Here is a 26,489-nt window from a genome sequence, read left to right on the forward strand (position 1 = left end):
GTACCGGAGTGCCAAGTCTAGGTCCAAAAGACTTCTCAACAGCTTCTACCCCCAAGCCATAAGACTCCTGAACAGCTAATCATGGCTACCCAGACTATTTGCACTGCCCCCCCACCCCATCCTTTTACGCTGCTGCTACTCTGTTAATTATTTATGCATAGTCACTTTAACTCTACCCACATGTACATATTACTTCAACTACCTCAACTAGCCGGTGCCCCCGCACATTGACTCTGCACCGATACCCCCCTGTATATATAGCCTCCCTACTGTTATTATATTTTACTTCTGCTCTTTTTTTCTCAACACTTTTTTTGTTGTTGTTTTATTTTTGTTGGTTAAGGGCTGTAAGTAAGCATTTCACTGTAATGTCTGCACCTGTTGTATTCGGCGCATGTGGCCAATACAATTTGATTTGATTTGATTTGAATGGGAGATTCGATATAGGCCGATTAGTTTTTTACATTTTCTGGGTCAAGGTTTGGCTTTTTCAAGAGAGGCTTTATTACTGCCACTTTTAGTGAGTTTGGTACACATCCAGTGGATAGGGAGAAATGTTTTATGTTCAACATAGGATGGCCAAGCACAGGAAGTAGCTCTTTCAGTAGTTTAGTTGGAATAGGGTCCAGTCTGCAGCTTGAAGGTTTAAAGGCCATGACTATTTTCATAAATGTGTCAAGAGATACAGGATTAAGAAAACTTGTGTCTCCATTGATCCTAGGTCCTGGCAGTTTTGTGTATGTTAGGCCTACTGCTGCTAGGTAGCTCTCTCTCTGCTCTCCCCCTCCCCTCTGTCTGTTCTTGATTGCAGGAGTGAAGTCTGGTGTGCGGGAGTCAGGGTTCCAGCTGCAGCTCATTCACCATAATCACCTCAGCCTTAAAGACCCGGTCAAACTTGCCACTCATCGTCAGATCATAGTCAAGACGACCATGTTAGTCTCGCTGCTGACTCAACCTGCTTGTTTTCGCTCTTTGTGTTTTTGGCCTGTTCTATTTACTTTTCTCCTGTGCCTCAGATTATTGCAACCTGACTCCTGCCTCCGCTTCACTCCTGCCACCACCATCCTGCTTTCCACTACTGGACCTCCCTTTTGGACTCACCACGGACACTAGGACGTTACGGTACCACTCCTGCTCAGAACCTGGATCTGTTACCTTCCCTGTAGACCTGGACTTGCTCTTCCCCTATTTTTGGAAACCTGGACAATTGAACTTTGTAAATAAACCTGTTAAACCTTCTCTGGCTCGGTGTAGTTGTCTGCATTTGGGTTCATATCCAGTTAAATCGTGACAGTGTAGACTCAGGACAGCTAAGGTTTGGAGAAATACGCAGATTCAAAGAGGAGTCCGTAATTTGCTTTCTAATGATCATGATCTTTTCATTGAAGAAGGTATCCTCTCTTGGGGAATGCTGCTTTTTAGTTAGCTTTGTGACAGTATCAAATAGAAATGTTGGATTGTTCTTATTCTCCTCAATTAGGTTGGAAAAATAGGATGATCGAGCAGCAGTGAGGGCTCTTCGATATTGCACTGTACTTTCTTTCCAAGCTTGTAGGAAGACTTCCAGTTTGGTGGAGTGCTATTTTTCTGGAAGCTTGCTTCAGGGCTCGGGTATTTTCTGTATACCAGGTAGCTAGTTTCTTGTGACAAATGTTAGGGGTGCGACTGCATCTAGGGTATTACACAAGGTTAAATTTAGATCCTCAGTTAGGTCGTTAACTGATTTTTGCACTCTGACGTCCTTGAGTAGGTGGAGGAAGTCTGGAAGGGCCTCTAGGAATCTTTAGGTTGTGAGAGAATTTATAGCACTGCTTTTGATGATCCTTGGTTTGGGTCTGAGCAGTTATTTGTTGCGATTGCAAACGTAATAAGATGGTGGTCCGATAGTCCAGGGTTATGAGGAAAAACATTTCGATCCACAATATTAATTCCACGGGACAAAACTAGATCCAGGGTATGACTGTGGCAATGAGTAGGTCCGGAGACATGTTGGACAAAACCCACTGAGTCGATGATGGCTCCGAAAGTCTTTTGGAGTGGGTCTGTGGACTTTTCCATGTGAAAATTAAAGTCACCAAAAATGTGAATATTATCTGCCATGACTACAAGGTCCGATTAGGAATTCAGGGAACTCGGTGAGGAACTCTGTATACAGCCCTGGAGGCCTGTAAACAGTAGCTATAAAAAGTGATTGAGTAGGCTGCATAGATTTCATGACTAGAAGATCAAAAGACAAAAACTAAGTCCTTTTTGGGGGGGTAAATTGAAATTTGCTATAGTAAATGTTAGCAACACCTCTGCCTTTGCGGGACACGCAGGAGGAGAGGCATCATTTAACATAGTAAATTCATTAGGCTTACGCCATTTTTCAGTCAGGCCAATCACATCAAGATTATGATCAATGATTAGTTCATTGATACCTGAGCTGACTACACTGACTGTGCTAGTGGCAGACTCCACTAAGCTGGCAGGCTGGCTAACAGCCTGCTGCATGGCCTGCACTGTATCTCATTGTAGAGCTAGAGGAGTTCGAGCCCTGTCTATGTTGGTAGATAAGATTAGAGCACCCCCCCAGCTAGGATGGAGTCCGTCACTCCTCAGCAAGCCAGACTTGGTCCTGTTTGTGGGTAAGTCCCCGAAAGAGGGCCAATTATCTACACATTCCATCTTTTGGGAGGGGCAGAAAACAGTTTAACCAGCGATTGAGTTGTGAGACGCGGTTGCGCCTCAGAGAGTTTCAAGGTCACCTCATATGCTCATAGGTCCATGGTCAGAGCTCTGTTTTTTATGTCATACCTAATTATTGATGTAGCTTATAGGCTTATCAGAAATGGCCAGATCCTGACATAGGCAAAACTGTTCTCCATGGGTCATGATCACTGTATCAGTAATTGTTCATGATACACACATTTCACCGGACCGTGGCTACTTGCCAATTATTAAATACCCCTATAATGGAATATCGAAGGATTATTCATGCGTTCCTGTAAAATCGAGTGGTTGTTGTCTAAGCTCGTAGGCACTGAAGCTTGTGGTGATCAGTTGCATGTTATTGAGCCTCTCCACAATTATTATTTTTTATCTTTATTTAACTAGGCAAGTCAGTTAAGAACAAATTCTTATTTACAATGAGGGCCTACACAGGCCAAACCCGGACGACCCTGGGCCAATTGTGCGCTGCCCTATGGGACTCCCAATCACGGCCAGTTGTAAATAAGAATGTGTTCTTAACTGACTTGCGTAGTTAAATAAAGGTTACAAAAACTAAAAAAATGCGAAGGATTTCATTGCTGCTTATGCCTCGGTCATACCGACAGCAACATTTTATTTTGGTACACCAGAAGTACATTCATTTCCAATGGAACGCTGCGTTTGCCTTGCAGCATTGCGTTGCAGAGGCAGTTGCAGTGCGTTCTGTGTAGTGCATGTGTTGGATTTATCGAACGTTTGCGTTAAACTGTATGCGTCGATTGGCTTGACAGAAATGGTAGCAGAAGGTGAATGATTAACTTTTGTTCCACACATATCCAGATGATGCTGTGTACCGTTTTGCCCCCACACTGTCGGTGTGATCAAGGCGTTAACACAGACGGAAGTTCAGTTTTGAGATCTACCGGCGTTATTTGCGTAGCTGGACGTTTCTGACTGGTTTTTGAACAGAGCGCCAATGGCTACAATGAATTGCTAAATTACCTCCGGACACGAAGGGTCCACGGAGCTCCTCCTTCTCACCGCTTTATGCAGCCTACACTTCCGTATTTTCGCTGTGTCCTGCGCATAGATTCCATTACGCTAGACAAGTCTTCCTATGTGCTGTCTAGACCCGGTCAGACAGGCGGCTGGTGTGTCTATAATCATTATTTCTATGCTCTTGCCATTTTCTTAAGTGGAATTTTTTCTAGGTTACACAACGGCAGTAGTCTACTTGAATAAGTCACGGATTTTGACTCAGAAGGACAAAGTCGTCCATTTGGAGCGCTTATTCGGTACACAAGATCAACCAGATCTCTTTAACCTGTTTTTGAAGACTGTAAAGTTGGTCGTTCAATATGCTTTTGGGCAAAGTGAGCTTGACTCCTGCTTTGTGCACAGCACTTCGTATCTCCCCTGCCTTTTCGGGGTAAGTAAATACATTTTAACTGACAAAACAGCTTTAAAATTATTTATTTATATACATTCAATGATTTACATTTCATATTTCTATTCGTGTAGGGTTCAGAAGCAGATCCGAGCAGCCGCCGCGCAGAATGCCCGCCTCTATGCTTCTTCTCAGGCCGCGGAGGTAGGCAATGTAAGGACAGGGCGCTGTCATAAGATAGAACGTTCACAGCCACGCACTCGTTTTGCCGGTAAAATTGTAAACATTGTATGAATGATCAAACATTTTAACAGTGATAATTCTATACAGGAGCGTTTATGTTGCCAGTCTTGACAGCTCATAGGTAATGCCTCCAGGTGTTGAAACAAACGATTCTGAGTCATATAATGTTGTATTAATAAAATGTTATCCAAATTAGATAATCAATAAAGTGTTGTAACTGATAAAAGGATGACATTGCTTCCAGCGGAGGTAACCTATGTGCATCTACCATATCCATCAGGATATGTAATGGCATCGAGAAGTGGGGGAAAGTTCACCGTGGACCCACGTGACTCCAAAGTAGGCTATAGGTGGTGGTGGTGGTGGTGCTGAGTTCTATTTCCATTCAATGATAGACAGGGGACAGCAGGGCACACAGTACATGTGTCTGACCATTGACCATGTCAATAGGGTACCACAGTATGAGTCATAATAACCATAAAACCTAGTGGTCAAACAGAAATGGTTCCAATTGTTTTTCACCATTCATTTTTCCCATAGGGGATTGTAGAAACACTTAAAATAAGGGCTGTGTTTTGTGTAGGCTTACTCTGGTGTGACGTTTTGATAACCATGTACATCTCTCTCAGACAAGGTGACTTTTATCAATATATTTGCCTGTATTTAACCACCCAAAATGAAACGCTAATTAGCTGCTAATATAATTAGCTGCTAATGTGGCTGTCGTAAAGAACTACAAATGCCATGATGATCTCGACGAGACTGGTAAGAATCTCTGGATTAACTATAATGTTAGCTACGTGTAGTAATGAAAAAATTGGCAAAAATCTAAATAGACAATTCTGTGAAATGTCTTGTGCAAGATTTAAATTGACACTACCTGTTAGCAAAGGTGTCAGCTAGAGATGACATGCAGGAGCTTGCAGGGATTTGTAGTTTTGCATGATGTCTACTTTAATGCTAATTAGCGTTTTAGAATCGGAGAGTAAATAGAGCCGAACATATTGATAAAAGTCACCTTGTCCGAGAGAGATTTACATGGTTGTTAACGCTAGGGCTGTGGCGGTCATTAAATTGTCAGCTGGTGATTGTCAAGCAAATAACTGCCGGTCTCACAGTAATTGATTGTTAATGAACAAACACATTTAGCATCTCCTGGCTTCCACACATAGCCTACAAGCCACTGATGCAGACCTTTGGAATATCTACATTTTAAAAAGTCTAATAAATCCATGTAATATAGCCTACACCATCACAATAAATCCATTAGGTCTAAAGAAACATGATATGAAGAAAATCTAATTTATTTCAGAAGAACAGAATAGCATACTCTGAGTTTTCCTTATGTTAGGCCCTGATCTGGCTATGCCATATACAGTGCATTCGGGAAGTATTCAGACCCATTGACTTGTTCCAAAAAAAATTTACATTACAGCCTTATTCTAAAATTGCTAAAATAGTTTTTTTCCCCCTCAATCTACACACAATGCCCCATAATGACAAAGCGAAGAGGTTTGGATTTATTTTGCAAATGTGTATATATATATATATACATAAAAACAGGATATCACATTTACATAAGTATTCAGACCCTTAACTCAGTACTTTGTTGAAGCTCCTTTGGCAGCGATTACAGCCTCGAGTCTTCTTGGGTATGACGCTACAAGCTTGTCACACCTGTATTTGGGGAGTTTCTCCCATTCTTCTCTGCAGATCCTCTCAAGCTCTGTCAGGTTGGATGGGGAGCATCGCTGCACAGCTATTTTCAGGTCCTCCAGAGATGTTCAATCAGGTTCTAGTCCAGACTCTGACTGGGCCACTCAAGGACATTCAGAGACTTGTCCCGAAGCCACTAATGCGTTGTCTTGGCTGTGTGCTTAGGGTCATTGTCCTGTTGGAAGGTGAACCTTCGCCCAAGTCTGAGGTCCTGAGTGCTCTGGAGCAGGTTTTCATCAAGGATCGCTCAGTACTTTGCTCCGTTCATCTTTCCCTCGATCCTGACTAGTCTCCCAGTCCCTGCCACTGTAAAACATCCCCACAGCATGCTGCTGCCACCACCATTCTTCACCGTAGGGATGGTGCCAGGTTTCCTCCAGACGTGAGACTTGGCATTCAGGCCAAGGAGTTCAATCTTGGTTTCATCAGATCAGATAATCTTGTTTCTCATGGTCTGAGTCCTTTAGGTGCCTTTTGGCAAACTCCAAGCGGGCTGTCATGTGCCCTTTACTGAGGAGTGGCTTCCGTCTGGCAACTATACCATAAAGGCCTGATTGGTGGAGTGCTGCAGAGATGATTGTCCTTCTGGAAGGTTCTCCCATCTCCACAGAGGAGCTCTGTCAGAGTGACCATTAGGTTCTTGGTCATCTCCCTGACCAATGCCCTTCTCCCCCGATTGCTCAGTTTGGCCGGACGGCCAGCTCTAGGAAGAGTCTTGGTGGTTCCAAACTTCTTCCATTTAACAATGATTGGGGCCACTGTGTTCTTGGGGACCTTCAATGCTGCAGAAATATTTTGGTACCCTTCCCCAGATCTGTCCCTCGACACAATCCTGTCTCGGAGCTCTACGGCCAATTCCTTTTGACCTCATGGCTTGGTTTTTGCTCTAACATGCTCTGTCAACTGTGGGACCTTTTTATATAGACAGGTGTGTGCCTTTCCAAATCATGTCCAATCAATTGAATTTACCACAGGTGGACTCCAATCAATCAAGTTGTAGAAACATCTCAAGGATTATCAATGGAAACAGGATGCACCTTGGCTCAATTTCAAGTCTCATAGCAAAGGGTCTGAATACTTATGTAAATAAGGTATTTCTGTTTAATACATTTGCAAACATTTATACAAACCTGTTTTTGCTTTGTCATTATGGGGTATTGTGTGTAGATTGATGAGGGAAAACATCTATTTAATCCATTTTAGAATAAGGCTGTAAACTAACAAAATGTGGAAAAAGGGAAGTGTTCTGAACACTTTGCGAATGCACTGTAGCTGTGGGTTACACTAGTTCATTTAGCAGACAAGATTTGCTTAGAATTCCGTGGCATTATTTTATAGTATAAAGAATACAATTGAACATAGCTGAATAAAATAGAAAGTATATTTTCTCCAAACGATTTGAGGGAGTGCACACGTGGCTATTCTGTGTTGAGTGGTTAACAAAGAAACAGGTACTCCTATATGCTTAATTTAGAGTTATGTAACTTTAGTTGTGATACAGATGTTGGTCTATATGTTTTGATTTTTAATACATTCTAAGGCTGCATGATGCGACTAATGATGATTAGAAAAAAGTTGCATGAAAGGCATGAGCTCTGCTTTGTTTTTTGCGCAGGCTGTACACACTTCATGAGTCTCATTCACAATTTGACAAGCACTTGATAATGCCTAAAATTTCCCGGCGGCATCCCCTTTGTGTGGCCATAATGCCCCCTAAAAAAATCCATGCCTTTTGTGGCCAATGGCCGTTTTGCCCTTGGACTGAAATAATAATTATAATTCCCTTCTCCTGGCTGCATGCCGAAGCACCTCTCACAGATATTGGAAGAACTGTCCACATTTACTTTTCGTCAGCCAACAAGATGAGTAGGCCTAACGAACAGCAAAAGCAGTAGCCTATGTCAATCTACTATCCCCCATAGTACAAAAGTTGACCTGTTCTTTGCAAGATATAAATATTCCAAACATAGTCATGGACAGTTGTGGGATGCGATAGATCCCAAATTAATACAACCACTAGCATAATGAGCCTGAAGCAACAGATCACAACGTTTAGCTTAAAATGTTGATTAACTATTAGGCTATTTCTTCACATTTATAAGTGTATCAATGCGCACACGGCAGTAGGCTGTAAGCGCAAATGTTCCATTAGCAGGAAAACACCATTGTCAAAAGTGACTGCAAATGGGATTTTGCATGTAATGCTTTTATTATAAAGATGCATTTTTATGGTGAAAATTATCTTTCCCAAACTCACTGCGTATGTATGCCAGTTATGCTTTACACTCGTTGTAAAGCAGATTCTTGTGCTTCATTTTAAGAAGTTATTTGGCTGCTTTAGTTGTGATACAAACCTTATCAAAACATATAGGCCTATGGGCTAGGCTACAGTTGAAGTCGGAAGTTTACATACACTTAAAACACTTATTTTTTTCGACCACTCCACAAATTTCTTGTTAACATACTATAGTTTTGGCAAGTCGGTTAGGACGTCTATTTTGTACAAGGAATTTTTCCAACAATTGTTTACAGACAGATTATTTCACTTATAATTCACTGTATCACAATTCCAGTGGGTCAGAAGTTTACATACACTAAGTTGACTGTGCCTTTAAACAGCTTGTCATGGCTTTAGAAGCTTCTGATAAGCTAATTGACATCATTTGAGTCAATTGGAGGTGTACCTGTGGATGTATTTCAAGGCCTACCTTCAAACGCAGTGCCTCTTTGCTTGACATCATGGGAAAATCAAAAGAAATCAGCCAAAACCTCAGAATCTTTTTTTTAGACCTCCACAAGTCTGGTTCATCCTTGGGAGCAATTTTCAAACACCTGAAGGGTACCACGTTCATCTGTACAAACAATAGTACGCAAGTATAAACACCATGGGACCACACAGCCGTCATACATCTCCTAGAGATGAACGTACTTTGGTGCAAATCAATCCCAGAACAACAGCAAAGGACCTTGTGAAGATGCTGGAGGAAACAGGTACAAAAGTATCTATATCCACAGGGGGGGGGGGAGAAAGAGGTCAAATCATGATGTCAGTGATCTTCAGGTCGGAAAGTCGGAACTCTAGAAAGATGCCCAAGTTTCCGACTTGGAATTTCGAGTTGGAGGACCGTTAAATTATAACATGTCTTGAATGCACTGAAGCCGGAAGTCGCAGATTTCCAAGTTCCCAGCTGTTTAGAATGCGACAATAGGTCCCTCTCCTCACAAGGAACAAATTTGCCTCATGGACCCATATGGATGGATTTTCTGCCATTTAAGAATTTTTAAGTGAAAAACACTTAACGCTACTCTTCTGGCACCGAATGACTGATCTGTACGAAACTTGATATGTGGTATCTATGGACAAAGGTCTCTCAACGCAATATCTTCCAGACTAGTACTGAAAACATCATAGCCGCTATTGACCAATAAACATTCACATGGGCGTGGTCTGGTGCATAAAACATATAAATCAGTCAAGGATATTCATATTGTCACACAATTTGGTACACATGTTGCAAACACTGCCAAGACTCAACATATGCAAGAATATTCATATCAACCACACGGTGGCGCTATAATGGACATGTTTATATCTCTTGATTTGTTTGACTCAGTGCAGAAATTTGGCACACATGCTCAGGGATATGAGTCTTGCTAACCCACGCGATATCTCAGACACCACTGGCTCAAATTTTGACAAAACTTAAATGAATGATGTGTCTTGCGATAGAGATCTGGCATTTACAATGATTGGCCTAAGGGGGGTGCTATAGTAATCAACGGTACGTATGTTAGTCACATGCAAAGGGAAGAACTGCAGCATTCGTGGTGGACTACACGTTTATTGTTGCCTTTTTTGATCATGGTTAGTGACACACCCAGCAGTCATACGAGACAGAACTTACTTACCAAGCTGTCACCAAGCGCTCTCTCTCTCGCAAGACTGATTGGAGGGGTTGTGTGAAGGGATCTCTCCATAGTAATACGGCACCCCTGGAGCAAATTAGGTTTAAGTGCCTTGTTCAAGGGCACATTGACCGAATATTCACCTTAGGTATTCGAACCAGCACCCTTTTGGTTACTAGCTCAACGCTTTAACCGCTAGGCTACCTGCCGGCCCTATTTGAAATGTTTCTGTTTTCATGGTGGAGGGTTAAAACATTTGGGGGACTTTGGATCTGTCTCCGTCCGTTCGTATGTTAGTCACACGCAATATCTCAGACATCACTGGCCCGATTCTGATGAAACTTGGGTGAATGATGCGTCTTGCCATAGATATCCGGCATTTACAAAATTACACTGATTGGCACAAGGGAGGCGCTATAGTAATCAACTGACATTCTGAACTTTTAACAAGCATGTTGTGCCATTTGAGCTTAAATTGTTGTCACTAATTGGCCCAAGATGAAGGGCGCTGCATAATTCGTGAGGGACAACATGTTTAATGTTGCCTTGTTTTTGAATGAACATGTCACATCTCAGATTCTTAAGAGTAATATATTGTGTTTCTCTTTCATATTTAATCCTTGTGTTTAGGAGCAGGGTCATCTACTGTAGCTTGGACAAACCCCTTCACTATTGTTGTTTGTTTACCCTGTCTAAAGTACTGTTCCACTCCATTCAATTATCCTGATCCTACCTATCAATGATCCATCGGAAATTCAGTCCGGAAATTCAGTTATTTCAGTCCCTATCTCTCGACCATATTGTAACCATAGAACTAGGATGATATTATATTTCTGTGGTTGTAATCTCTTCCCTTTCCTCTCTGTATGACATTGCTTGGTTGTGTTTGCCTCTCCTCTACAGGCAGTTCTGGACAAGCAGGCTGTTGGCAGTGCCACAGCAACGAAGGCAGCCACTGCCAAGAAGGCACAGAGCGTGGTATGTGTGGAATACTTATTTTTGTCATAACAACACTCATATTCACCTCTGTGTTTTTAGATCAACCTTCCTCCCCCTATAAAGTACAGCGTTACTGAAGTTGTCCATACTGGATGTAGGCTACTGTTTGGGTCTCCATGTTTTAAAGTTCAAGATCAAGAATTATGACAGAGCTGCGCTTAGATACCTCTGAAATGTTAGAAAGTACAGTATGCATTTCCTGCTTTTTTGTGACAGTTGATGATATATCAACATGACTCCATGTATCTCTTGTAGGAGTCCCAGTCTTTCGCCGTCAACATGTTCAAGGGCCAGATCAACCCCTCACAGGTGTTCCCCTTCCCCTCAGGTGAGTGGACTAGTCATGTTTAGCGTTAAATGCATACATGTCTTGTTATGCAGCCTCTTATCTATTATGTAAAGGAGATATGTTGGAACATTATCTAACGGTTGTGTACTTTTTGCTGTTTTCCAGTGATGAACGAGGAGCAGACCCAGTTCCTCCAGGAGTTGGTCCCACCCGTTTCCAAATTCTTTGAAGTGAGTGTCAATTCACCTTTTCTTTTTTTGTGACCAAATGTTTATTTTATTTTACAAATAGTAAACCACAACACACATTTCCTCTTAAGTTCTTCAAACTACATTTCTTCACTGCCCCTAGATTTGTCATCAGGGTCATGTTCATTAGGGAACACCGTAGCAAAACGTTTCGAAACGGAAAATGAAAACAAGCGTTTCTTATTGGACATGGTCAGATAGTTTTGATTATTGTCCATTTTGGACTGTTTTCCTCCATTTCACGACTACTGAACATGACCCAGGTTGTAACTGACCTCTCGGTCTCTCTGGCTGAATCGTGGGTGCTGTACAATAAACATATATATATATATATATATATATATGGTGTGCTGTGCTGTAGGAGGTGAACGACCCAGCAAAGAATGACTCCCTGGAGAAGGTGGAGGACAGCACCATGGAAAGCCTGAAGGAGATGGGGGCCTTTGGGCTGCAGGTCCCCCAGGACCTAGGGGGCGTGGGGCTCACCAACACACAGGTGAGAACATGCATCTTTACCTCTATATATAGATATCTCACACACACACTACCAGTCAAAAGTTTGGACACACCTACTCATTCAAGTGTTTTTCTTTATTTTTACATTTTTTTTTACATTGTAGAATAATAGTGAAGACATCAAAACTATGAAATAACACATGGAATGATGTAGTAACCAAAAAAAGTGTTAAACAAATCAAAATATATTTGAGATTCTTCAAATAGCCACCCTTTGCCTTGATGACAGCTTTGCACACTCTTGGCATTCTCTCAACCAGCTTCATGAGGTAGTCACCTGGAATGCATTTCAATTGACAGGTGTGCCACTTTAAAAGTTAATTTGTGGAATTTATTTCCTTCTTAATGCATTTGAGCCAATTAGTTGTGTTGTGACAAGGTAGGGGAGGTATACAGAAGATAGCCCTATTTGGTAAAAGACCAAGTCCATATTATGGCAAGAACAGCTCAAATAAACAAAGAGAAATAAGTATTTGAAGAACTTTGAAAGTTTCTTCAAGTGCAGTCACAAAAACCACCAAGCGCTATGATGAAACTGGCTCTCATGAGGACCGCCACAGGAAAGGAAGACCCAGAGTTACCTCTGCTGCAGAGGATAAGTTCATTAGAGTTACCAGCTTCAGAAATTGCAGCCCAAATAAATGCTTCACATAGTTCAAGTAACAGACACATCTCAACATCAACTGTTCAGAGGAGACTGTGTAAATCAGGCCTCCATGGTCGAATTGCTGCAAAGAAACCACTACTAAAGGACACCAATAAGAAGAAGAGACTTGCTTGGGCCAAGAAACATGAGCAATGGACATTAGACTGGTGGAAATTTGTCCTTTGGTCTGGACTCCAAATGTGAGATTTTTGGTTCCAACCGCCGTGTCTTTGTGAGACGCGGTGTGAGTGAACGGATGATCTCCGCGTGTGTGGTTCCCACCGTAAAGAATGGAGAAGGAGGTGTTATGGTGTGGGGGTGCTTCGCTGGTGACTCCTTCTGTGATTTATTTAGAATTCAAGGCACACGTAACCAGCATGGCTACCACAGCACTCTGCAGCGATACGCCATCCCATCTGGTTTGGGCTTAGTGGGACTATCATTTGTTTTTCAATAAGACAATGACCCAACACACCTCCAAGCTGTGTAAGGGCTATTTTACCAAGAAGTAGAGTGATGGAGCGCTGCATCAGATGACCTGGCCTCCACAATACCCTGACCTCAACCCAATTGAGATTGTTTGGGATGAGTCGGACCGCAGAGTGAAGGAAAAGTGCCAACAAGTGCTCAGCATATGTGGGAACTCCTTCAAGACTGTTGGAAAAGCATTCCAGGTGAAGCTGGTTGAGAGAATGCCAAGACTGTGCAAAGCTATTATCAAGGCAAAGGGTGGCTATTTGAATAATCACTTTTTGGTGACTACCTGATTCCATATGTGTTATTTCATATGTAGAAAATAGTAAAAATAAAGAAAAACCCTGGATTGAGTAGGTGTGTCCAAACTTTGAACTGGTACTATATATATATATATATATATATATATATATATATATATATATATATATATATATATATATATATATATATATATATATATATACACACACACACACTACCGTTCAAAAGTTTGGGGAAACTCTGAGCTATGTATGTTGCTCTTGATAAGAATGGCTGCAAAATAAGACTTCAAGACTCAACTGTTTTCTTACCTTTGTGTCCTATTACATAGTATACCAGACTGGTAGAGTGTACTGTGTGAATTAAGTACACTAATGTGCTTTTATTGAACAGTATGCCAGGCTGGTGGAGATCGTGGGCCAGCATGACCTGGGGGTTGGCATCACTCTGGGTGCCCACCAGTCCATCGGTTTCAAGGGCATCCTGCTGTTTGGTAACCCTGCCCAGAAGGAGAAATACCTGCCCAAGCTTGCCACAGGTGAGAGAGGCTGGAATGGACATTTCTGATCACTATTTACATTTACATTTTAGTCATTTAGCAGACGCTCTTATCCAGAGCGACTTACAGTTAGCGCATACATTATTTTATCGAACCCACAACCCTGGCGTTGCAAACGCCATGCTCTACCAACTGAGCTACATCCCCTGCCGGCCATTCCCTCCCCTACCCTGGACGACGCTGGGCCAATTGTGCGCCGCCCCACGGGTCTCCCGGTCGCGGCCGGCTACGACAGAGCCTAGATTCGAACCAGGATCTCTAGTGGCACAGCTAGCACTGCGATGCAGTGCCTTAGACCACTGCGCCACTCGGGCGAATATGCACTATTCCAGCTTTGTCGTTTCTCTCTCTATGTCTCTGTCTCTCTCTCTGTGTGTGTGTGTGTAATTTTATTAGGTTATACCTATATATTATTATATTTTTGACTGTGTAATTACAGTTATAAGGCATTTTGTAATCTATCTGTTCTCCTTATTTCTCTTCTTTTTCTTTCCTCCTCTATCTAGGTGAGACCCTGGCTGCTTTCTGTCTGACTGAACCAGCCAGTGGCTCTGATGCTGCGTCCATAAAGACCCTGGCTACCCTCTCTCCCTGTGGAAAACACTACATTCTCAATGGAGGCAAGATCTGGATCAGGTACTGCAGGACCACCAAGATTGTGGTAGTATTTAGTATGGCAAATGTCAAACACAATGTTTAGTGTGGTTTATGTCTTGTACACATTCATAGCTAAATGCTGAATTGCAGTATACAGACAAAAGGAAAGGAAAAGTGGTAGTAGTTAGATGGGATAAAATGGAGAGCGATGGAGTCTCTTGTCAGCTTTGGATGATGGGAAAATTAGTTTTGTAGTAAGGCGTTCTCGCTTTATGACAATATACTGAGTGTACAAAACATTGCTTTTTCCATGACATAGACTGAAAGCTATGGTCCCTTATTGATGTAATCTGTTAAATCCACTTCAATCAGTGTAGACGAAGGGGAGAAGACCAGTTAAAGAATGATTTTTAAGGCTTGAGACAATTGAGACATGGATTGTGTATGTGTGCCATTCAGAGGGTGAATGGGCAAGACCGAATATTTAAGTGCCTTTTGAACAGGGTATGGTAGTAGATGCCAGGCGCACCGGTTTGAGTGTGTTAAGAACTGCAACACTGCTGGGTTTTTCACGCTCAACTGTTTCCGGTGAGTATTAAGAATGGTCCACCACCCAAAGGACATCCAGACAACTTGACACAACTGTGGGAAACATTGGAGTCAACATGGGCCAGCATCCCTGTGGAACGCTTTCGACACCTTATTGAAGCTGTTCTGAGTGGAAAAGGAGGGGGGGTTGCAACTCAATATTAGAAAGGTGTTCCTAATGTTTTGCACACTCAGTGTACCTGTGGTTGTATATTGTATTGTTATTGTTTTCTTTGATTTATCCTGACTGTTTGTCTGTGTTGTCAGTAATGGAGGTCTGGCTGAGATCTTCACAGTGTTTGCCAAGATGCCCATGATGGACGAGAAGACAGGACAAATGAAGGACAAAATCACAGCCTTTATCGTGGAGAGGAGCTTCGGAGGAGTGACACAGTGAGTGACAGATGGTGGATGGAGGTAGGGAGGGATGGATGAAAGGATGGATGAAAGGGTGGAATTGGAAGAGGGAGGTCTGAAATGGGGGAATTTAAGTAAGAGTATGTACTGTATGTTTCGTGTTGGAAGCTTCACATGATTGTTGATTTGATGACGATCCCAGTCTCTCTATATTAGTTCTCTGTCTGTCCATAGTCTTGTTTTTAGTGAATATTTTAAGAAGTTTTTGTTATGAAAATGCACATCCAAATTTTAAACAAGTTGCAGACTAAAAGACAAACAAAACAAAGAAATGTGCACACATTTACATTTTAATTTAGGGCTTTAAGCAAACACTCTTATCCAGGCGACTTATAGTCAGTGCATTCAACTAAGTTAGATAAGACACAACAGCGTGACTACATGTATCGTTAACATTTCGTTACCGTCTCCCTCCTTCCCCCCAGCGGCCCCCCTGAGAAGAAGATGGGTATTAAGGCATCCAACACAGCGGAGGTGTACTTTGAGAACGTCCCGGTACCTATTGAGAATGTCATGGGAGAGGTAGGTGGCGGCTTCAAGGTGGCCATGGCCATCCTCAACAACGGACGCTTCGGCATGGCCGCCGCCCTCTCCGGCACCATGAAGGGAGTCATCAACCAGGCTGTGAGTAACGCCGTGTGGGGCTATCCAAATAGAGTTACAACGATTTGCCCTTCAGTTGAGTCTGTCTAGTCCCATTGAAGCGCTGTTACTGTATTGGTTTTAGTACTTCCTGACCTCCCCTACATACTGACTACTGTCCTTGTCTCTTCGCCCAGGTGGACCATGCAGCCAACAGGGTCCAGTTTGGCAGTAAGATCCACACCTATGGCGCTATCCAGGAGAAGTTGGCACGCATGGCCATGCTGCAATATGTCACTGAGGTACACAGGATATCTATTGATTTGATAATGGATTGCATTTATTGTATTGCTTTTCCACACACTCAAAGCATTTGACATAGTATGAGGGGAAACCCACCTCAACCACCACCAATGTGTAGCACCCTGTGGGCGATGTCATGGCAGCCATTTTGCTTCAGAAAGCTCTCCACACTTCAGCTGACATGGTGTCAGTGGAGGCTGCTGAGGGGAGGACGGCTCATAATAATGGCTGGAACGGAGCAAATTGAATGGAAACCATGTGTTTGATACCATTCCACCTATTCCGCTCCAGTCATTACCATGAGCCTGTCCTCCCCAATGAAGGTGCCACCAACCTCCTGTGCATGGTATGCTTACAGCCACTGGCAGAAAGAAGGAAGCAATGGCATAATGCACATCATAATCCATTACTCAATCAATCAACCAAATGTATTTATAAAGCCCTTTTTACATCATCAGATGTCAAAGTGCTTATACAGAAACCCAGCCTAAAACCCCAAAGAGTAAGCAATGCGGATATAGAAGCATGGTGGCTAGAAAAAAAACTCCCTAGAAAGGCAGGAAGTAAACTAGTGAAGAACCAGGCTCTGAGGGGTGGCCAGTCCTCTTCTGGATGTGCCGGTGGAGATGATAAAAGGACATGTCCATTAAGGCTAGATCGTTCTTCAAGATGTCCAAACGTTCATAGATCAGCAGAGTGAAATAATAATCAGAGTGGTTATAGTGGGTGCAGCACATCAGAGAGAGAGAGAGAGAGAGAGAGAGAGAGAGAGAGAGAGAGAGAGAGAGAGAGAGAGAGAGAGAGAGAGAGAGAGAGAGAGAGAGAGAGAGAGAGAGAGAGAGAGAGAGAGAGAGAGAGAGAGAGAGAGAGAGAGAGAGAGAGAGAGAGAGAAGAGAGGAGGGGGAGAGAGAGAGGGGAGAGAGAGAGAGAGAGAGAGAGAGAGAGAGAGAGAGAGAGAGAGAGAGAGAGAGAGAGAGAGAGAGAGAGAGAGAGAGAGAGAGAGAGAGAGAGAGAGAGAGAGAGAGAGAGAGAGAGAGAGAGAGAGAGAGAGAGAGAGAGAGAGAGAGAGAGAGAGAGAGAGAGAGAGAGAGAGAGAGAGAGAGAGAGAGAGAGAGAGAGAGAGAGAGAGAGAGAGAGAGAGAGAGAGAGAGAGAGAGAGAGAGAGAGAGAGAGAGAGAGAGAGAGAGAGAGAGAGAGAGAGAGAGAGAGAGAGAGAGAGAGAGAGAGAGAGAGAGAGAGAGGGGTCCAGACAGGGCCAACCAGGCAGGATATAAGCCCACCCACTTTGCCAAAGCACAGCCCCATACCACCACAGGGATACCAACTTACTACCCTGAGACAAGGCGGAGTATAGCGCACGAAGATCTCCCCCTCTGCACGAGCCCGAGGGGGCTCAAAACCAGACAGGAAGATCACATAAGCCAGTGACTCAGCCCCCACAATAGGGGCAGAGAATCCCAGTGGAGACCGGGGAGCCGGCCAGGCAGAGACAGCAAGGGTGGTTTGTCACTCCAGTGCCTTGCCGTTCACCTCTCACCCCTGGGCCAGACTACATTCAATTATAAGGACCTACTGAAGAGATGAGTCTTCAGTAAAGACTTAAAGGTTGAGACCAAGTCTGGGTCTCTCACGTAGATCGGCAGACCATTCCATGGAAATGTAGCGCTATAGGAGAAAGCCCTGCCTCCAGCTGTTTACTTTCAAATTCTAGGAACAATAAGGAGGCCTGCTTCTTGTGACCGTACAGTACATATAGGTACACTACCAGTCAAACGTTTGGACACACCTACTCATTCAAGTTTTTCTAAATTTAATTTAATTTTTCTTTTACATTGTCGAATAATAGGAAGACATCAAAACTAGGAAATAACACCTATGAAATCATGTTGTAACCCAAAAAGTGTTAAACAAATCAAAATATATTTGAGATTCAATAGCCACCCTTTGCTTTGATAATAGCTTTGCACACTCTTGGCATTCTCTCAACCAGCTTCACCTGGAATGCTTTGCCAACAGTCTTGAAGGAGTTCCCACATGTGCTGAGCACTTGTTGGCTGCTTTTCCTTCACTCTGCGGTCTGACTCATCCCAAACCATCTCAATTGAGTTGAGGTCAGGGGATTGTGGAGGCCAGATCATCTGATGCAGCACACCATCACTCTACTTCTTGGTCAAATAGCCCTTACACAGCCTGGAGGTGTGTTGGGTCATTGTCCTGTTGAAAAACAAATGATAGTCCCACTAAGCCCAAACCAGATGGGATGGCGTGTCGCTGCAGAGTGCTGTGGTAGCCATGCTGGTTAAGTGTGCGTTGAATTCTTAATAAATCAGTGTCACCAGCAAACCACCCCCACACCATAACACCTCCTCCTCCATGCTTTACGGTGGGAAATACACATGCGGGGATCATCCGTTCGCCCACACCACTATTGCAAGAAACTACATTATATCCTTTTTCAGTTCATATTCATTATTGGCAGTTTTTAAAATAGTAAAGAAACAAAAATCTCCAATTTGGACTCCAGACCAAAGGACAAATTTCCAACGGTCTAATGTCCATTGCTCGTGTTTCTTGGCCCAAGCAGGTCTCTTCTTATTATTGGTGTCCTTTAGTAGTGGTTTCTTTGCAGCAATTCGACCATGAAGTCCTGATTCACACAGTCCCCTCTGAACTGTTGATGTTGAGATGTGTCTGTGAGTTGAACTCTGAAGCATTTATTTGGGCTGCAATTTCTGAGGCTGGTAACTCTAATTAACTTATCCTCTGCAGCAGAGGTAACCCATTCCTGTGGTGGTCCTCATGAGAGCCAGTTTCATCATAGCGCTTGATGGTTTTTGCAACTGCGCTTGAAGAAACTTTCAAAGTTCTTGAAATGTTCCGTATTGACTGACCTTCATGTCTTAAAGTAATGATGGACTGTCGTTTCTCTTTGCTTATTTGAGCTGTTCTTGCCATAATATGGACTTGGTCTTTTACCAAATATGGCTATCTTCTGTATACACACCCACCTTGTCACAACACAACTGATTGGCTCAAACGCATTAAGAAGGAAATTAATTCCACAAATTAACTTTTAAGAAAGCACACCTGTTAATTGAAATGCATTCCAGGTGACTACCTCATGAAGCAGGTTGAGAGAATGCCAAGAGTGTGCAAAGCTGTCATCAAGGCAAAAGGTGGCTACTTTGAAGCATCTCAAATCTAAAATATATTTTGATTTGTTTAATACTTTATTTGGTTACTACATGATACCATATGTGTTATTTCATAGTGTTGATGTCTTCACTATTATTCTACAATGTAAAAATTAAGAAAAACCCTGGAATGAGTAGGTGTGTCCAAACCTTTGACTGGTACTGTATATATACGGCAGGACCAAATCGGAGAGATAGGTAGTCCATGTAATGCTTCGTAGGTTAGCAGTAAAACCTTGAAATCAGCCCTAGCCTTAACAGGGAGCTTCTCTTGTCATCCTGTTGTGATTTTCATGTCCCCTTCTCCCCTCTCTTTCAGTCCATGGCCTACATGATCAGTGGAAACATGGACAGTGGATCCAAAGATTACCATATCGAAGCTGCTATCAGCAAAATCTTTGCCTCTGTGAGTACAGTACAGCACTGTCTGCTTTTATCCTATCCCCTTTTAACATTTGGAGTGCCGGAATTTCATAACTCCTACTTCAATTGTGTAAATATTCCATAATAAATTGCTAAATGAATGCATTTTCATAAGAAACCTCATGACACCAAATGTATATTAGAATGTCAGAAAATGTATTGATTGATCCAGAAGTGCGTAGACTGTAAATACTAAAAGAAGACTAAAGTGTATTTTCTGAATGTAAGACAACAGTTGCCTGCCTAGAATGCAACACACTTTGAAAAGCTTGACTTAAGAAAAGTGAGCCACTCGAACACTCCCATTGAGATGAGAACGATTCAAGACTTTACTCTCAACCAGTCACATAGAGTATCTGTGCATGTGCACGGGTGCACTTCACACTAGAGGTCTTCACGGGTCCAAAAAGTTAGACCCGTTCCGAAATGGATCCGTGGCTTTCCCACCCGACCCGATATGCATAAATACATTTTAAAAACAGACCTGTTCCGAATGGACCCGAGGACAGTCAGACCCGTTCCGAAAAGGCCTGTGGAAAAACAGACCCGTGCCGGTTCGGATCCGAGAGACCCGTTCAGATCCGAGAGTAGAAAGAGAGCGAAAGAAACCTCCGACCAGGCGCTGAAAGCGCAATCAATAAACAAGCGATATTGGCCAAATGATCCACAGTTAAGTGACCTTAACTGCCTTTAACAAATACAAATATTTGTTGTTTCGATGTGTAGAATACTCAACTTTATAGCCTATTGGTTTTTACTTTCCTAAAACAATAGGCCTAATTGTCCACATGGTTCAGCTGTCGGAGACTCGAGCGCAAAATGCATCAGGGCATTGTATGCATATAGGCCAAGGCGTCCACTGCATGATATGAATATTTAAAATATAAATATAAAGGAAGAGAAGCTTAGGCCTAGCCCTAGAGTGACTGAGAGAAAGATATAGATATGCCAGCGCCATGTTCCCAACACTGACATGCATTTCTTTATAGGCTACTTGTCAGATACTACTGCTATACAAATAGGTGTACAGAAGGAGGCTAATTAGTAAATGTTCTATCTGAATATTTTTTTATAAAGATAAGCATTGTATTGTTAGATTAAAGGCGTTAGTTACTCTGGTAGGCCTAAAACATTCCTCCTCACCTCAACTTCAACTGTCGGAGAGTCAGTTGGAACGCTGTTGTGCACAGCCTTCATAGGCCTGCATAGTTAAGCCTAATAATAGCCATACCACAGAAAACCTTCACAAAAGTTTAACTTTATAAGGGTAATATCAAAAGTAGGCCTAAGTCAATTAATTGTTTACAGGGAAATACGTTATTATATTGCGGCATTAAATTAAGTTTTGCATCTCGCCCTCTTTTGGTTTTTCCTTTTCATGGTTTAAGTGCCGGTAATTCTATTATATTGCGGCAAACACAACATTCACTTAATTAACTTAATTTGGCCAAAGAAAATGCCTCAACAGAACTCAACAAATGACAGCAATAGGCTAAGGCTATTTATTTTGACAACCGGCCTATTTTTAACCCATCTCTAACTAAATTTAGCACAAAATTAAAACGACAGTTCGAACTTAATTTAGCGAGTGAAAATGTATCAACTAAATTAAACAAAACACTTTTTGCATATATAAAGAACTGGTTTAGATTCTAAAATACATCTACAATAATAACAGTAATGATATACAATAATGATAATAGTATAATGAGAAAACGAATGATAATAAATACGAAAATAAATAAATAAAAGTTAGAAAATTGCATCAAACCTGAATAGCGAGTTGCACACACAGTCTATTTGGCCACGCCAACGTTCTTCTCATCTTTGTCCACTAAAACTTGTCCCAGACGACATTCCAGCTTCTTTTCACTATACTTTTTCTCCTCTTTCATTTTACTTGAATGAAAAAGGCCTCCATCTTTGCTATCAACAGTGAAAGGCTCCTTTCACTTGCTCTCTCTCTCTCTCTCCTCAGCAGCAGGCGCTTGTGACATGAGCAGCCAAAACCAGTTTCAGCTGGACATACAGTGCCTTGCAAAAGTATTCATCCCCCTTGGCATTTTTCCTATTTTGTTGCATTACAACCTGTAATTTAAATTGATTTTTATTTGGATTTCATGTAATGGACATAAACAAAATAGTCCAAATTGGTGAAGTGAAATGAAAAAAAGAACTTGTTTCAAAAAATTATAAGAAATAAATAACAGAAAAGTGGTGTGTGCATATGTATTCACCCCCTTTGCTATGAAGCCCCTAAATAAGATCTGGTGCAACCAATTACCTTCAGAAGTCACAATTAGTTAAATAAAGTCCACCTGTGTGCAATCTAAGTGTCACTTGATCTGTCGCATGATCTCAGTGTGTATATATACCCCTGTTCTTAAAGGCCCCATAGTCTGCAACACCACTAAGCAAGGGGCACCACTATTGCTTAAAGAAAAAAATAAGCAAACACTTTGTTGTTTGCCAAAAGGCATGTGGGAGACTAAAATTGAGCTTTTTGGCCATCAAGGAAAATGCTATGTCTGGCGCAAACCCAACACCTCTCATCACCCCGAGAACACCATCCCGACAGTGAAGCATGGTGGTGGCAGCGTGTTGTGGGGATGTTTTTCATCGGCAGGGACTGGGAAACTGGTCAGAATTGAAGGAATGATGGATGGCGCTAAATACAGGGAAATTATTGAGGGGAAACCTGTTTCAGTCTTCCAGAGATTTGAGACTGGGATGGAGGTTCACCTTCCAGCAGGACAATGACCCTAAGCATACTGCTAAAGCAACACTCGAGTGGTTTAAGGGGAAACATTTTTAATGTCTTGGAATGGCCTAGTCAAAGCCCAGACCTCAATTCAATTGAGAATCTGTGGTATGACTTAAAGATTGCTGTACACCAGCGGAACCCATCCAACTTGAAGACGCTGGAGCAGTTTTGCCTTGAAGAATGGGCAAAAATCACAGTGGCTAGCTGTACCAAGCTTATAGAGACATACCCCAAGAGACTTGCAGCTGTAATTGCTGCAAAAGGTGGCTCTACAAAGTATTGACTTTGGTGGGGGGAATAGTGATGCACGCTCAAGTTTTCTGTTTTTTTGTCTTTACTCCTTGTTTGTTTTATACCAAAAATATTTTGCATCTTCAAAGTGGTAGGCATGTTGTGTAAATCAAATGATACAAACCCCCCAAAAATCAATTTTAATTCCAGGTTGTAAGGAAACAAAATAGGAAAAATGCCAAGGGGGGTGAATACTTTCGCAAGCCACTGTAAGCTATACATTTTGTGTTGCAATTGGCTGACATAGATGACAAGCTCACACAGTTCTCATCGACTCGCATACATTAAATTAACAGAGGACGGGTTCAATCGGGTCCAGTCGGTAAATCAATTTTAATTGCACATAACTGAGACTCATGGCAATTATATCAAACTGACCCAGATCCGAGACAAAAGTCAGAATTTAGGACTCGCACCCACTCGAGTCCAGGGTCGGATCTCGGAATATCTGTTCTGTTGGACCCGTGAAGACCTCTACTTCACGCTCCTACAACTCACACGCTACGGGACCACAAGTGCAGAGAAGTTTAACCTCGCGCTCCAACGCTCCTGGTTGTTGTGGAAATTGACCCGCTACTACTGTTTACTTTGTGCATCTATTCTATGTCATCTCACTGAGTCTACCTTTAAACCTAACCTATGACTTTCCCCATCACCTCATGCACTACTGCCCCACAGTGGCAAGAAGTGACATCCCCAAAAGCACAAACTATACAACATATAAATGTCTCCTAGCCTCCCACACATAAGCTACTTTCTGTCCTTGACACTAAAACTGAAACGAACGATTTATTTTTTATAAAACTTAAACTAAATAATCTAAAAACTAATATAAAAGCACAACTATAATAACCTTCTCTCTCTCTCGTAGGAGGCGGCCTGGGAAGTGACTGATGAGTGCATCCAGGTCATGGGAGGAATGGGCTTCATGAAGGTGAGTCTGGGTGGCTGCTGGGATTGTTGGGAGTGAGTGGTTATATGAGTGTTGTACATATAAATATAATGGTTATATACAGGGGTGAAAGTAGATTTAATTTCTTCCCGGTATGTGCGTGCGCAAATATTTTTTTGATAGGCCTAATCATAGAATTACATATATAATCTTTATCTGTGGGCCTAAAAGTAAAAATGTGTTCTTTTATTTTAAAAATGCATTAAAAAGGTAATGTGGCATAAACTTGGTGGATTACTCACATTACAGAGGACGAAACAGAAATAATGTCTGATGAAACTACAGTTACTCACAATAAAATGACAGCTCTTACTAAAGATTGTTTAAAAAGAAGACCAGCTCTATACGACATTAAAACAAATTGTTTTGAGCTGTCAAACAATCAATTCTAACTTTAGCCATCAAGCTAACGAAGTTAGTCCCAGATGAGTTTTCCAATGGAGCCCTCTTTGTCTGGAGAAGTAAATGAACGGTTCCAGCGCTGTAGGAGCTGTATCTACTACGCTTTGTTTCGGGACAAACTGGATCACTCAGAGTTCCAATGCTGCAATTGTTTGCTTGCTGAGGATTATAGGCTTGAGGTGGCTTCCTTGATCACACAGGTCGCCAGCCTACGTAAGAAACTGGGGAAAACGCAGAGTGGAATGTCCTTTTCTACGCCGGTGGAAACAAAACACATTTTATAAGGAGGATGGGATCCACCCAAATCATTTGGGTTCTTGGATCCTTTCACAGCATTATAAGGCTGCGTTGTGACAATGACTTATCAAGGACCCAAGCCCAGCTCAGTTAATCCCTACCATTGTGTCGCTGAGTCATCATAATGCTTTAGCAAATGTACATTATACCAGGGGCATTGGTAGACACAATGTAAGTAACCTAATTTATGTCCCTCTAACTGCCCTGAATGCCTCTGCTGATCCTATAGCTATTGTATGCAGCAATCATGTGCATATAAACCAGATTTATGCTGTTAGCACTGAGGCGGTGTGCCCTAGTAGAAAGTCCACTGTGTGCAGCTCACCCTGCACTAACATAAATAACATGAGAACATCTACTTCTGCTAAGCTTACCAGTAAAGCAATGAAAACAAGCAAGCATCCCAGAAAAGTGCTCAAAATAGCCCACGTTAACATATGTAGCTTAAGAAACAAGGTTCATGAAATTAATAACTTACCAGTAATGGATGACATTCATATTCTGAATATCTCTGAAACTCACTGAGACAATACCCATGATAATACAGTGGTAGCAATACAAGGTTATAACATTTACAGAAAATACAGAAATGCCAGTGGTGGAGGTGTTAATGTGTATATTCAGAACCACATTCCTGTAAAGATTAGAGGATCTCATGTTAAATACTGTTGAACTAATATGGCTACATGTTCATCTGCCTCACCTAAAGCCCATTCTTGTGGGAAGCTGCTATAGACCAAGTGCTAACAGTCAGTATCTGGATAACATGTATTGACTGGCTTTCATCAAGCTGCCCACTCAAGAAAAAGCCTCAAACTGTAACTAACCAGTGCCTGCAACCTGGTTCAGGTTATCAGTCAACCTACCAAGGTAGTTACAAACAGCACAGGAATGAAATCATCAACATGTATTGATCACATCTTTACTAATGCTGCAGAAATGTGCTTGAAAGCAGTATCCAGATTCATCGGATGTAGTGATCACAATATAGTAGCCATATCTAGGAAAACCAAAGTTCCAAAGGCTGGGCCTAATATAGTGTATAAGAGGTCATACAATACGTTTTGTAGTGATTCCGATGTTGTTTATGTAAAGAATATTTGTTGGTCCGTGGTGTGGAATGAGGAGCAAACAGACGTTGCACTTGATACATTTATGAAATTGCTTATCCCAGTTACTAATAAGCATGCACGCATTAAGAAAATGACTGTAAAAACTGTTAAATCCCCGTGGATTGATGAGGAGTTGAAATTTTGTATGGTTGAGAGGGATGAGGCAAAAGGAATGGCAAGTAAGTCTGGCTGCACAACCGATTGGCAAACGTACTGCAAATTGAGAAATCATGACTAAACTGAATAAAAAGAAGAAACCACACTATGAAATAAAGATAAATGACATAAAGAATGATTGTAAAAAGCTTTGGAGCGCCTTCAATTAAATTTAGGGAAAAAAGGCAAACAGCTCCATCATTCATTGAAACAGATGGCTCATTCATCACAAAACCGCCAACTACTTCAAAGATTTTTTTCATTGGCAAGATTAGCAAACTTAGGCATGACATGCCAGCAACAAATGCTGACACTACATATCCAAGTATATCTGACCAAATTATGAAAGACAAGAATAGTAATTTTCTATTCCGTAAAGTGAGTGTGGAAGAGGTGAACAAATTATTGTTGTCTATCAACAATGACAAGCCACCAGGGATGGAAAATTACTGAGGATAATAGCGGACGATATT

General features: G+C 42.0%; 1 protein-coding gene across 2 annotated transcripts in view; it reads left to right on the forward strand.

Annotated features, from left to right (window-relative positions):
* The first annotated feature begins 3,823 nt into the window (after positions 1-3,823).
* The window catches only part of acadvl (acyl-CoA dehydrogenase very long chain), a 36,640-nt gene continuing 13,974 nt past the window's right edge, over positions 3,824-26,489 (forward strand). The window contains exons 1-13 of one of the 2 annotated variants that reach the window (XM_041894567.2): positions 3,824-4,120; positions 4,213-4,291; positions 10,847-10,921; positions 11,198-11,270; positions 11,397-11,461; positions 11,841-11,975; positions 13,773-13,917; positions 14,445-14,574; positions 15,391-15,516; positions 15,966-16,164; positions 16,320-16,424; positions 19,939-20,025; positions 23,969-24,031. In XM_041894567.2, coding sequence (XP_041750501.1) covers positions 4,050-4,120; positions 4,213-4,291; positions 10,847-10,921; positions 11,198-11,270; positions 11,397-11,461; positions 11,841-11,975; positions 13,773-13,917; positions 14,445-14,574; positions 15,391-15,516; positions 15,966-16,164; positions 16,320-16,424; positions 19,939-20,025; positions 23,969-24,031 — 1,353 coding nt within the window. In that variant the 5' untranslated portion in view covers positions 3,824-4,049. The remainder of the gene's footprint in view (positions 4,121-4,212; positions 4,292-10,846; positions 10,922-11,197; positions 11,271-11,396; positions 11,462-11,840; positions 11,976-13,772; positions 13,918-14,444; positions 14,575-15,390; positions 15,517-15,965; positions 16,165-16,319; positions 16,425-19,938; positions 20,026-23,968; positions 24,032-26,489) is intronic. The other variant, XM_041894568.2, reaches the window with a different exon arrangement.

Source organism: Coregonus clupeaformis, chromosome 13, assembly GCF_020615455.1.
Source record: "Coregonus clupeaformis isolate EN_2021a chromosome 13, ASM2061545v1, whole genome shotgun sequence".
NCBI classification, from domain to species: domain Eukaryota; kingdom Metazoa; phylum Chordata; class Actinopteri; order Salmoniformes; family Salmonidae; genus Coregonus; species Coregonus clupeaformis.